General features: G+C 38.8%; 1 protein-coding gene across 7 annotated transcripts in view; it reads right to left on the reverse strand.

Moving 5' to 3' along the window:
* Positions 1-471: 471 nt before the first annotated feature.
* Positions 472-14,457, reverse strand: part of INPP4B (inositol polyphosphate-4-phosphatase type II B) — a 606,964-nt gene continuing 592,978 nt past the window's right edge. For 6 of the 7 annotated variants that reach the window (XM_068542545.1, XM_068542547.1, XM_068542546.1 and 3 more), the window contains one exon: positions 2,011-2,185. In XM_068542545.1, coding sequence (XP_068398646.1) covers positions 2,011-2,185 — 175 coding nt within the window. Of the gene's footprint in view, positions 795-2,010; positions 2,186-14,457 lie in introns of those variants that run through there. The other variant, XM_068542548.1, reaches the window with a different exon arrangement.

Raw genomic sequence — 14,457 nt, forward strand, 5'->3', positions numbered from 1 at the left:
GGGGCCATCGAACCTAAGTCAGAGTTTTGAGAAGATATTATGCTTTTGAAAAGTATTTTTACTGCTTTACTAACACTGTCCATCTACGTGTTTAGGAGGACCTGTCACACCTCCACTGGATGACAAAAGTCCTTACAAGCACACATAAACTGCTTCTGTCGTCAAAATCATGAGTTAACTCTCCCTAGTTTCAAGTAACTAGAAAAATATTTTTTAAAGCCCACAAATGGGCTCTCAGGTTATTTGTGAGAAAGGCTATGGACTAATATCTCAAAGTCTCTCTTCCCTTTACACTCTATCATAGCTTTGGAGTGGAGAATGCCACTCTCTGAAACACCCCCAGGTCCCCTGTAGCGACCTAGGTTTTCTCAGAATGTCTTTCATTAAAATACCCCATGAATGAAATGTACACTTTCTGAGCTGATCTCAACCAGCGAGAACCAGTACAAGCTTAGAACTAGAAACGCGATATGATTTAAGGTTTGTTTAATGGATTTCTTTCCGAGTCATAGGCTGATAACTAATTCAAGTAATTCCTAGATTTGGGCAAATATCCCTGATCACCTCCCTCCACAAATTCATGACAATGAAAACATAAAAATGGTAGAGATTATCCAGCGGAAGCGTATTTGTGTTCCTGTTTATTTACATGTTGGTCAACTTAGGTGTCAGCTTTTCCATAAGTCCCCTCTGGAGGTCTGTAGTACTTGGGGAAAGCCATCAGCTGTAGCATGTTGAAAGCATACTTCCTGCATTTGATATTCTTCAGTACATTTTCTATGCGGCATCCTTCTCTGGTGAAAGGGGAAAAAGGACAACTTCATGAAACACAGAATAAATAAATATGCTTTATTTGTCCAATGCAGAGTTGCAGCAACAGTCCGAGTAAAAATAACAAAGGTTCAACTCTACATTTTTGTTTCTCACGAATGATACATCTTACAAAATTAACTCCTAGGCCAGGCCCAATACCATTATTGCCCTCAGAAAAAAGATGAGTAGAGTCCTTTTGCTCTTAACATATATTTAAGGTCTAATAAACTCTTTAAATATAATTTGCTTCACAATACAGCCTCATTTTCATTTCATAAATACATCTGCCTTTTTATAACTTTTCCACAAATGAATTTCTCAGTCTCTTTAAAACACGTGAACATCTACACATAGCCCTAAGGACGTAGGTTCTAGGAATAAGGCATTTAATTTATTACGTCTGGCCATATAGATTTGTAGAGGAAAGTTTCATCTCTATTTGACTGCATTAGTTTAGCTGTGCAACGAAGAGGAAAATGGCTTTGCAGACAGCCTGGTCCAAGTCTCAGCTTTATCAAGAGGAGCGCTTGTGTACAGACAGTACACAAGTCACAGGTGCTGACAATGGGGCATCGAGACACAAACAAGACTTTGTTAAAAAAAATAGAAAAGTACTCTGAGAGCCAAATCAACCCAAACCGTGGTTACAAACGGGTTCATTTAATTACAAAACATAAATAGCCATTCTCTCCAGAAAGTTACTTGACAGAAAAGGGTTAATTGCAGGAAAGAAACCACAGAACTAACAGGTTAAGATATCAAACAGAAGATTCTATCAGCTGATGGCGACAATGAGATCGGCACAGTGGAAATCAAGTCTGGAACCTCCCATATCTCTAGGACTTGTCTCAGGGTTTCAGGGTTTGTGCAAATTCAGAGGGAAGAGGAAGAGGAGATGCAGAACGTCAAGCTTTCAGGATTCTGTTCTTTGTCTTATGCCAAAGACAGGAATTTAAAATTTCTTCTTGAGCTAGTTAACAGAGGGAAACACTTCTCCATGAACAAAAGAGCAAAATAATTCACTTAATGCATAGTACTTCTTTTTTTTTCAGATTTTAGGAAAAACAAATAAAACACAATTCAAACATTTGTTTTGTTTTAAATTCTGTGACTCTGAAAATGTAGAAATTACAGCATTGTCCCCATAATTTAAAGTCCATTGTCAGTTGTAGAAAAGAAAGGAGTACAACATAAAACTTATTGGTATTTGGCTAAAAGTAATGCAAGACTTAAAATAAGCCACACAACTAGCAGGTGTGAGCTGACAAGCAGCAAGGCGACGGGATAGAAGTGTCGAGAAGTTGGCTTGTTATCAGTTAGACAGCCTGTTTCAGGATCATCAGATTCATTCAGTGCTCCCTGGGTTTGTCTGCTGTTAAACAGGGGGGGGGGGGGGGGCGGGGAGTTAGGGGAGAAAAGAAAATAGTATAGCGTTCACACAGTAAAGAAACTCAAACTTAAATATCCTGAAATACAACACATTATCTTATATAATACAGCAGTTTCAGATGAAGATTTTATGCTAAATAGCCCCAAATGCATCCTGCGTATTTTTTCTAACTGGGCTTTTGTGCAAAAGGGAAGAGAGAAATGCTATGATGATATTCACATGGGTTGACTATGTATATGCACAAGGAAGAATCAGAGAAGCAAAACGGGGCCAACAGACAAGGCTACGTGAATAAAACTAAAATATGGATCAGCCCATAAAAATAATCTGATAAGTACATCTTTGGAAAATGAAATGAGAAACACAGTATGTAGTGAAGGAAACGGACGTGTCTGGCACATTTAAACACACTGTCTATTACTGTACCTATATAATGTATTTAAAGTTATAAAAATGATTTATGGAAATGGCTTGGTATTCAAAATGAATGAAACATCTGACATGTCATCCTTGGCAGCCATAAGACTAGTTTAACAAAACCTGACTCAGCACCCTTTCATCGGTTCAGCTCATAAATTATGTTGTCTCCTGCTCATCTTCCTAAAATGAAGCCAAATCTATCTCCTCTGGACTCCAGATCTGAAAAGAGATCCACATTTACAGAGTACATGTTGAAAAAGAAAAGATTCTAAACTTCCAGGTTGTGCATTTTCTGTAAAATTTCTGTGCATTTCCAGGTTGTGTGTTTTCTGTAAAAGTGAAAAATAAACATTTGTAATTGGGCTTAAAGGCAGTTCCAATTATGGCACATCTGAAATACGCCATACTGATGTAAGTTGAAAATACAAATTCTTTTCTATGGTATAGGTCAGCAGTATTCAGAGTATTCAGAATTTCAGTCACTCTCAGTTGTCAAGGAGTTTTTGATCTCTGTCAGCTCCTCCGGGTTTTGAGGCAGAAAACCAGCTGTTGCTTGGTCTGTGAACAGGGCTGTATATGCAAAGGTACCTTCTACACAAGCCCCTTAGCATCCATGACCCCCTTTCAACCAGTTGCAGCTTCCGAAAACCTCCTACACAGAGATTTTTGACCTGGTGTCGACCACATCCAGTGGCCACATGTGGACAAACAGCAGTCGTAATTATTTCAAACAGCGATCTTAGTTTAAAACACCAAATCAATCAACGCTGGGCTGGGCTCTGGTGCTTCCTTGTTGTTCGGTTAAGACCTAAGGACTATGGAGCCAGTGTCAAAGTGAAATAGAATATTAGCTGGAAAATGAGTGGCTTATTGAGTGAAAGGGAGGGCTGACATAATTCCTATTGTCAGTTGTACTTGGTTACTTGTTTAACTTTCTACTGCTCACTAGGTAGGAAACATGCAGTAGATTTTAAAGTATGGATACCTTTGAATGTGACTAGGAAAAGCTTCCTTGTCCAATATTATTTCTCTGATATCATCTTCACTAACACTCTCTCCTGTCCATTATTAAGATGAAGGTTATCTGTAGCAAATCTCAAGTTTGTTAAAACCTTGGTTCCTTTCCTTGTTAAGAGAGAAGTACAGAGTCTCCTATATCATTTATCTATCTATCTATCTAATCTATCTATCATAATGTAAATATTACATTCTGATTACAAATTTAGGTTAAATATTAACCACAATCTATCAATAATAGATAATAGTATAATAATAATAATAATAATAGTAATAATAATAATAATAATAATAGTATAGAAATACTCTTTCTTTCCCAGTGGGACCACCTGTAGACAGGCTCTGGCTGAGGAACAGACAACTGGCCGACCAGTAAGTTGAAAGGATCTTGTAACCGTCCTTACTCCAAATACAGGGCACTCATTCATACCAGATGGCTTTTTTTCCCTACAACTGCCAGAGCGCATTTAATATTTTCCAAGTCTGCTTGTTGAATATGCCTTCCAAGTGAAAGTGCTACATTAAAAGATTCTTTTTTTTTTGGGGGGCAGTTTTATAATTGAATTAATTTGTTGCTTACTAACTGCAATCTCTGGAGATAGAATAATATATTAAAAATGCCTCTGACATAGTCATTCTATTATTCAGCTGAAATTTGAAAGCAACATAGCCTACAAGCCTGCCACAGCACATAGAGCTTGAGGCCCTGACTATGTCACCGAGTGGACACAGGTGCTCTTGGGGCTGCTTCCTTGCTTCCTGCTAAGAACAGCACAAATGGTTATTTCTTCAGGGCCACAGATGAATTTTTCAGCACTTTGCTAGTGTCAATGCAAAGGATGTACTAAGTAATAATATTAGTAATTTCCTCCCTGGGAGATTATGACAAATAACTAATTAGTGGCTGCCTTGCACGGTACCCCGATAATCCAAGGTCAGTAGTTTTAGCCATCACTGGCCGGTAGATCACCACGGAAGCAAATCACAATGTTGTCTCCACTGAAAATGTGACATGATCTGACATTTAAGGGCAGTTACTGAATCTGCAGGATAGAAAATGATTTTTTTTTTTCCTTCAAAGACCTGTCAAAGCAATCACTTAAAATAGAAACAAGTAAAAGGAAATGTCTCACTCTTAAACACATCACTGCCTACACAAGGAGACATTTCCTTAAATAAAACCCAACGTGCGTGACTTGATATTTGCTTATTTCCCCCTCTTTTCTGTCAGCAACTACTGCTGTATCCTAGATCACAAGTCCCCCGCTATAGGTATCCTCTCAAATCATTCGGACCTCTAAAGATAAAAGTTAGAATCCTCCTATCTCCCCACGCTGGGTAATTATTCATGAATAGTGTTGTTATTTAATAGTTTATTCCTTTAACCACTACAGCTCTTCAAGCTCCCCCAAAGGAAAATTACCAGTTATAACTGAATTGAAAAATCTTTCCTTCTGACGAGAAAGTTGATTTCCTTCCATGCTAAAACGAGACTGTTTCACGTTTCATTACATCCAAGTTCGGAGCTATAGGCATACCATCTTGAAATGCTGAGCCAAGATTTTAGGGCCAGTATCTTACAGAACTTTATTTGAGTCTACACTCATCTGGTAAATTGATCTTAATAGAGCATCATGTTTCAGGCTCTAGAATGTTGGATTGTGTCAGATTTTAAACTGGCAGATCTGTGTAAAAATGAATATAATGTAGGTCTTTATCAATAAGAGCTTTGAGAGTGGTACCTACATCATCAAATCAGAGGTTCTTCAGATGTAGAGTGACTTTAAAAAGTCTTCAAGTTGAATTACACATTTTATAGATGAGAAAACAAATTTAAAGGCCTTGCCTGGGCTTCTACAACAGCAAGTTGCAAAAAAGGATCCTGAATATGTAGTTTGCCTGGTTCACAGTTGGCTTAAATGATAAAAAATAAGAGATGAATTTTTTGTTTTCAGTTTAGATCAAGGTCCAGTGTGAAATTTAATGACTCAAAATACTCTTAGATGTCAAATTATCTACCAAAACTTTCCAAAAATTTAATTTATAATTAGAATATTGAAAGTATATTTCCAGGACTTTTGAAAAAAAACTGTGCAGCTGTTTAAACAGAGGGGAAATTTTAATAAAAAGAATACCAAGGTTGGGATAATTTCCACTGGCTTAGAATCAAGATTAGCCTTGGTCGCTACTGAATCACCAGCAACATTTAAAATGATTTCTTCATTTCAACTGAATTTCAGAATCTAATTCAAAATACATTAGGTCAACCACAGGAAAAGCCCCTAAATTAAGAAATTACTTAGAAGACATAAGACTATGTCACTGCTTGGAATGTCCAGGTCATAGAGCGTTTCCAAGAATCATAGACAAGTTTGCTACAAAAGAAAGAGCAGTATTATGCAAAATCGCACTCAGAGGAAGGAGTCCTCCCCGTAGGGCACTGCATGCACTTCTGGACATGACAGTCTAAGGCGAGGGCTACTGTGAACTAAAGGATACCAGAGCATGGTCACCAGGAAGATGATAGTGGGCTTGGGAACCTGGCAAATCAGAAAAGACTGAAGGCTACGGGAATGAGAAGAAATCCATTGGCTTAGAGAACAGGAACATTTATAGTTAAGTGGTTGTTGATTTCAGATAGTCAAAGATTCAGTAGTTTAAAGTCTGGGCAACTTGCAAATCAATGGAAGTGTCTGAAGTAAAGAAAGAGATCTCTCATGTATCATAACCAATCATGTGATAGCTGCTTTATAGATAGTATCTATTCATTTCTTACAAACAGTCCAACTGGTTAGAATTATTATCTCCACAGGCGAAAAAAGGATTATAAAACCTGTGCAAGTTGCAGACAGGGAATTTTTATCTTTGTCTGTCAAATGGAAAAGCCATATTCCTTCTACTTTATGACTGTGATCCTTTGAGCACAGATTTCTCGCTACCTCTCAGAAACTGGCAGGTGTGATTTCTTGCTAGTTGCTAGATTAGATTAAGCAACTTCTAAAATTACTTTCATCTCTACCTTCCTGTGAGTCTTTGATTCTGTTAAAACACAACTGCACACTCTAGAGATGCATATTTTTTCTACTTATAGAATAGGTGACAGTTCAATAAGAAATAGGGTATGGGGCAAAAATCAAAGAAGGCAAAGCATGTTGACACTGTATTTAATCTCTAAAGTGGTTCTTGCTCATTCTTATCTATTTTCAGAATTTAAAAAAAAAAAAAATGACATATTTAATTCTCCCCTGTATCACTTTTTACATTCTTCTTCCAATTTCACTCTTTTAGTTTTACAAAGTGCCTGGAAAATAGGAATATCTTCTTGTCAGAAGAAGCAAGGCTCCAAGTAGTGACACTTTCAGATAGTATTTAACATTGCTTTGAAAAGAAAGTGCAGATGCCCAGAAAAACAACTCAAGAAAAGATTGATGAAAGTGTTTTATAAAAAAACTTTAAAAAGGAAAAAAGAGAGAGAAAGAGAGAATGAATGAATTTGAAGTATAATTGCTTCCATCAGACCATTTTCAGAGAATTGATTCCAGTTTTGATCTTTGAAGTTTAACAAGGAGAATACTTGGATGAGGTCCAGACAGAAATATCATAAATGATTAAAGGGCTAAAGAAAAATGCTTATGAGGAAGGGTTTAAGGTTAATTTTGTTTCGATAAAAGAAGGCTAAATGAAATGTGACTGCTATATTTAAATGTATGTAAGACAGTGGTAAAATAATTTTTGAGGTATTAAATTGTGTTTTGCTCTCTTATATTTTAGGCTGTAGCATCAAGCATGTGCCTCAGGGATTTTAGCAATGCTGAAAGCAAGCGCCGTCTGAACTAAATAGATGTTCTTTAATCTTACAACAGAGAATATGAGGTGTCCATTGAGGGGGCAAAAGGATCTTTGAGGGTTGAAAGAGAAAAGAGAGGGAAAGGGAGAAGGAAAGGGAGGGAGAGAGGGACAGAGAAGGAAACGGGGAGAGAGAGAGAGAGAGAGAGAGAGAGAGAGGGAAACAGTGGGGAGAAGACAAAGGGACAAAAGTTGGTGCCCGGAGGGTGAATCCCTGTGCATTGTTCTGTGTCTGTGGCTTGGGTTGGGGGGGGAGTAGGGGGGGTGGGGGGTTGGGGGGCGGGGGGAGGGTCGCGGTATGGAGGGCCACAAGATGCATCTAGGGAGGCTCTCCCTAAGTCACTGGTCCACCTTGCCAAAGGTTCCCTTGTCTTGAGCTTGGTTTGGATATAAGGAGATGAAGGGGCTTAAAGATACCATAATGATAGGAAATGGGCACATCCGCAGCGGATGACGGATACCGACAAGCCTTCCAGAAGTTTCAGTGCGAGATAAGACCCGTGGCAAGAGGAAAGCTCAAAATAATAGAGACTGACTTTCCACCAGCCTGGTTGGATAGGAGCTGAAATGAGGAATGAAGTTTGTTTAAGGAAATTATTTTAAAAGTAAACAAAACCAAACCACATGCCTTAGTTCGTAAACAGGTAAATAGGGTGGTTCTACAAAGAAATAAGTACTTAGATGTGGATATATACCTATAACTCATTTTCTATTTCCCATGCAGTGTTATTCGCCTTTCTTTGTTCAAGAGCTCCTACAGGATGACTTAGTTTTAATGGCTTCAAAATAACAGTCAGAGAGAAGAAACCAGACTAGTCACTAAAACATTCTGTAAATGTGTTTGTGGCTAAAGTACTTAAAAATATAAACAACCCTTGTCTCACTGCACTAGTTTGGCACTCTCCTGGATTGGGGAGAACTTTTATACCCCAGTGAAGAGGAAAGTAAGAAGCAAAAATATAAGACTTCTGATTCCATTCTTGATAAGTACCAGGCAGAGGATAATGAGGTAAATCCATCGAGAGCCAGATTTCCTGGTGGGGCTGTCCTGAGCTCCCAAATAAAAATAGAAGTCCATATACGTTCGTGTTATTATGAAAGTAGCTTGGGAAGGTAGCGGGTATCAGTAACAACAGATACCCATTTGGACACGTTAACAGGAAAGAACATCAGCCCAGCTTCCCAACATCTATTTGATTAAGTTTCAATCTTCCCTTTTAAAGGGAGAATGTTAAGATCTACCCAATAGGATTATTGAGAGATAACGTAAAGGCACCTGCACCTACCACATTCCCAACAATAGATATAAGTAAATAGGTAAATTAAAAAATTCCCTCTCTAGCCCTCCTTTTGTTAAATCTCAGTTTTTGTGCAGACAAGGAGTATCTTGATGAGATGGGCAGCTGCTCAGTTCCAGCTCTTTCTCCTCTAGTTCTCTCTAATGCTGAAGTGCCCCCAGGATTTAGGACAGCACACTTTACCTTCCTGTACTAGATATACTGCCCTTAGGCAGTATATAAGTCAACCAGTCCCATGACTTAACTATCACTGTATGATGATGAATCTTAAATTTCTCTCTCTACTGTACACCTCTTCTCTGAATTACAGACACATATATTGCATCTTCACTTGGATGCCTAATAGACATTTTAAGGTAATGAAGCATGGCAGAATATGCCACCCCCAAATATGTCACATTGGCATGAGGATTATTTTGAGCTAAAGGCACTTGAAAAAACAGCAGGTGCAGGAAGAGTGCTCTGACCTCCCTTTTTCTTCCTGAAGGCAAGAGATAAAATTCCTGCGTGGAAAGATGCCCTCTCTCTACCAGCAGGAAAGAAACATTCTTATCACCAGATATGGGGAGTCAATGCTGAGAGAATTCTATACAACAGACCTAGATGAAAGAATTCTTATCTTCCTTTAGCACCACACCCCGTGTCCCCATATATTTCAGTTATTTTTCCACAATTGCTTTTCTTTGTTCAACCTAGTATAAAAGTATTTAGGTTTTGACACTTCTTTGGGTCTTCATTTTCTGGTGAGAATTGCCATGTATATGTTAAATGTGTATGCTTTTCTCCCATTAATCTCTCTTAGGGCAGTTTAATTCTCAGGCCCAGCCAGAGACCCTAAGAGGGCAGAGGAAAAGTTTTACCTTCAGTCCAGTTTCAAGGTCACGTCTTAACTTGAGTCCGCCTCCTCTGTCACCATTCCACGTCAGCTCCTCCCTTTCTTCGCATCACAGGAAATGACACTCACCCACTCTCAGACATTCATGTTAAGCACCTCAGTTCTCCCTGATTCTTCTGCCCTCTTTACACCCCACAGCCAGCCAGCCAGCCAGCCAGCCATCCATCCATCCATCCATCCATCCATCCATCCATCCATCCACCAATCGGACCACTTGGCAGCATCTCTACTGCTGCGACCTGCCTGTGACCCTCCGTCATCTTGCTTGTACTAACAGAAGCCGTTTTCCTGCCTTCACCACTCTTACTCCTCTATTAAGTTTCAGTAAATCCTGATGTACCCATCTAGACAAATGGCAAAGCAACCAATGCACTCTTCTGGTCGTATCCTGAAACCATTTCCCAAACAGCTTTTACAGAATGAAAATCCAGCTGCATCTCAGTCTCCCATAGGGAGCCAGGCTTGCCAAAATAGCAGCGGTGCTTACCCATCGGCAAGGAGATGGAAATATTTTCAACTGCTCAGCACTGAGACGAAGCTCCTGAATCATAAAGAAGAAGTTCAGCTATACCTTCTTTCGCCACAATCTCTTGGGTTTCTCAGGTTTTTCAATCCCCTCCCATCCCTGCCATTTCTATGGGATTCCAGTCATCAAGGTAAATCCTGCCAGCCTTTTTCAGTGGTGAACTCCTGTTTTGGGTTTTCCTTGTTGCATCTGAAATGGATGGAGTTGAGTACGGACCAGTATCAACATCACCACCGCAGTATCAGTATTATGACACATTCATTTCCACCCCATCTTGGAATTGGACACGCCAAAAGAATCAGTTTAGAGTTTTTACCCCTGGAATTGTCATTATCTTCTCTAGGAGGATAGGGTCTCTCTCTTTCTCCCCCTTTCAACCTTTTCCCATTTCTATCCCCAGCTCTCCTTTTATTCCGACCATCCCAAGCAAATAGCACAATGCTACAATTTATTTTATCAACTTCTGGAAGTCAAGGCTTATGAAAATCGTTGTGAAAGAGAATAAAAGACATTCAAGAATCTTAGAGTGTAGTGTTTGGATACAACAAGTGCATGGCTTAAAAACAACAGTTACACAACTGTTACACAATGACAGACTATAAAATATAAAATCCACCAAGGAGGAAGAACCCCCAAGGTGTAACTCAAAGTGCTTTTTACATATATTATCACTAATATCTGCTTCAGGGATTCAAAGATCAGGGAAGGTATCTTAGAGAAATAAACTTTGTGATGGATGATGAAGGCCGAATAGAATTTCAATGGTTAGAAATTGGATGGGACATGAAATTTCTAAAAATCTTATATTTGTATGTGCATGGAAATATGTATGGAAATATGTTAATATAAATGTTTCAGACATTAAAAAAAAAAAAAAAAGAAATTGGATGGGGTTGGGGGGATGTAAATAACATGGAAAGGCATGGAAACAGGAAAATGTCAGATGCACTTGGGAATGACCCACAGTCTGCTTTGGTTGTAATGGGGCAGCAGGAAATAGCAAAAACAGGAATATTAAAATTAGGATACTTTCTATTTTTGTGGCTTATCTATTTTAGACATTTTCTAAAATAAACACATATTTTGTGATAAGAAATTCAATTACATTGTTTTAAAATGATATGGGGCTATGTGGCAAATGTTTGTGTCGTCGGTAAAAACTTAGAATTCTCTAAATGGTGGTTGGACAAACACTGAGGATTCGTGAGCAGTGGAGGGGTGTGATTAGCTATGTACAGCGCCTAGCCGCAGTGGGCAGGATGGCTTGAGCCAGGACTGCGGCAGGGATGGAATAAACCAGAGACGTGGAGACCAATTAGGAGGCTATTAAAATAATCAAGGCAAGGAATGATCAGAGCTTGAACTTGGAGTGCAGGAGAAGGGTGAGGAAGTTACAGGTTCTAAAACAGAAGTAATTTGAAAAGTAGACTATATATTAAGAGTTTACGTAGGGGAAGATCAGGGAGAGAAAGTAAAAAAAAATATATGTTCAGGTTTTAGGGGGAAGTGCATTCTGTTCAAATATGCTGTTTTTTAAAATTTTATTTTTATTTTTTTATTGAATGAAAGATTCTTTAAGTTCTATAGTGCTTTACAGTTTTCAAAAGCTTCACACACATGATTTCATATAATCCTGTAATAACCTTTTTTTCCCTCTACCCCTATATCGCCCCTCCCTCCTTCCCTCTCCTGGCTAGTGTGTTCTCTATATCTGTGAATCTGCTGTGACTCTGCTTCTTTTTTGTTTTAATCACTAGTTGGTTGTATTTTTTAGATTCCACATACAAGTGATATCACACAGTATTTGTCTTCCTCTGTCTGACTTATTTCATGAAGCATAATGCCCTCCAAGTCCATCCATGTTGTTGCAAATGGCAGAATTTCATACTGCTTTATGGTTGAGTAATATTCCATTGTGTGTATACGTATATGTACGTAATACGTATACACACACACCACATCTTCTTTATCTATTCGTCTGTTGATGGGCACTTAGGCTGCTTCCATGCCTTGGAAATTGTAAATAATGCTGCTTAAATATACTGTGTTTGATACAAGACTTTTAGTTAGACATTTATAATAAAAGGTAGGTCTAGACAGGATATATACCATAGTTCTATACCATACATTTGGAATTTTCTGGCAAAAAGTGGGCTAATTAGATGAAGTCACCCATGTAGAGAGTATATGATGAGCAGAGATGAGGGCTGAGGGTAAAACTCTGGGGAATGCCTGCATTTGTAAGGCCTCTAAGGAAGGAGCCAGACAATAGACAGCAACGTAAGAAAACAGGCACAGATTCAAAGAAAGAGGATGTAACCAATGTGTCCGCTGGAGCACGGAGGTTGCAAAGTAACTAAAGGTCACTGGACTCCATAATTATGTGACTTGCAGCCTTTGACTTTCAGTAGAATCTTAGAAACAGAAATTAGTTTATAATCAACTGATAAATGAGCAGCAAAGAATGGGAGGCAGCATTTTATTCTATTTTAACTACTGTGTCCAGAGCCTTGATGGTGAAAGGAAGGAAGAAGAAAGACAGCACAGAGCCTCGAAGAGTCAAAAGGACTGATGAAACTGTTTTGGGATATGTGAGGTGAATATGCTTGGAGGGACAGAGGAAAGAGAATATGGGGAAGATTCAAGAAAATGGGATAGTTGGTCATCTCTTTCTTTTTCAGGAAAAAATAGACATTTATGGGTTGAGGACTAGCTACAAAATAGAGAGCTTTCAACGCTTATCAAAAAGTCCTTACTAAGTAGGACTCTGCAAATCAAAGCATTTCCTGACTCATCTGAACATGGAATGGAAGGTAAACATAACCTAATTAGAAGCTTCATCTCTTTCCCCTTTGTGACACAATCAGAACTTTTCACAATATATTATTAGTGCTCTAGTAAACAAATAAAGCCAAGATTGACTTTCTGATCACCTAACCATTCATGCCACAATAACGAATGCCACAACTATAACATCTACGCTTCTGGCAGTGTGGTTGGAGTAACATCTTTGCATACAGTTTTTTTTTTGTTTTTTTTTTTTATTAATTAATTTATTGATGGCTGTGTTGGGTCTTCATCTCTGTGCGAGGGCTTTCTCTAGTTGTGGCAAGCGGGTGCCACCCTTCATCGCGGTGCGCGGGCCTCTCACTATCGCGGCCTCTCTTGTTGCGGAGCACAGGCTCCAGATGCGCAGGCTCAGTAGTTGTGGCTCACGGGCCCAGTTGCTCCGCGGCATGTGGGATCTTCCCCAGACCAGGGCTCGAACCCGTGTCCCCTGCATTGGCAGGCGGACTCTCAACCACTGCGCCACCAGGGAAGCCCTGCATACAGTTTTGAAGCCCAATGTCATGTAAGTCCCAAGAGTTTACACTTTACATTCACATACAGATTTCAATGTATATTTCTCCTGAACTGATGCCTTTTCATATGGCTCTTTGGAATGAAGCTTTCCCATGATCATATAAACATAAAAATTAGAAGCATTTTATCAACACATATGACTATCAAATTGACTATACTAGTATGCATTGTTCTGCTTCCTTTTTAATTTCTAATACTGCTAATGACCTGTAATTATCCATCACTTGATTTTGTATCCAACATGTTATTTTCTGATTATGGCCACTGAGAAAGTCTTACAACTGGCTTACCAGAACTTCAGTACCTCCCTGGAGCTAATACACGATATTAAAAGACATCCAGCTGTCTTCTACTGATACAGATGGATGCTTCCTCTTGTTTTTTTGTTCAGTTCTGGGTATTTTTTTTCCTTTTTAAAATTGGTTTGGTACTAATCTAAGTTATAAGCAATTGGCCATGGATCTTGATTAATTTCCCTTTGCGACCTATACCTCTCAAGCCCCTCTAAGGATATAGAATACAATGCCATGAGAATAATATTTCCTAAGATATTTGTGATGAAATGAGTTGGGAAAATGCTGAGTTAAAAACTCAAACAGGACTCTTTATTTACATATTTATCCAGGGAATATTTTTTGAGTACCAGCTTTGTGCCTTGAATAGTTTGAACTGACTACAATCTAAGAATAAAAAGAAAGAGGAAGGGGCAGTGATATAGAAAAAGTTGATGGATCTTGAAATGACAGAGGCCCCAAAATTCCTGGCTAAAGAACTTGAACGTTATTCTCTACGTAGTGGAAGTCACATGACTGGAGTTGAACTTCAGGAAAAACTCTTTGGGAGGAATGTGTAAAATAGATTAGAAGGTGAGGGACCAGAGAAAAGAGCA

The sequence above is a fragment of the Eschrichtius robustus genome, chromosome 4 (assembly GCF_028021215.1).
Source record: "Eschrichtius robustus isolate mEscRob2 chromosome 4, mEscRob2.pri, whole genome shotgun sequence".
Taxonomy (NCBI): domain Eukaryota; kingdom Metazoa; phylum Chordata; class Mammalia; order Artiodactyla; family Eschrichtiidae; genus Eschrichtius; species Eschrichtius robustus.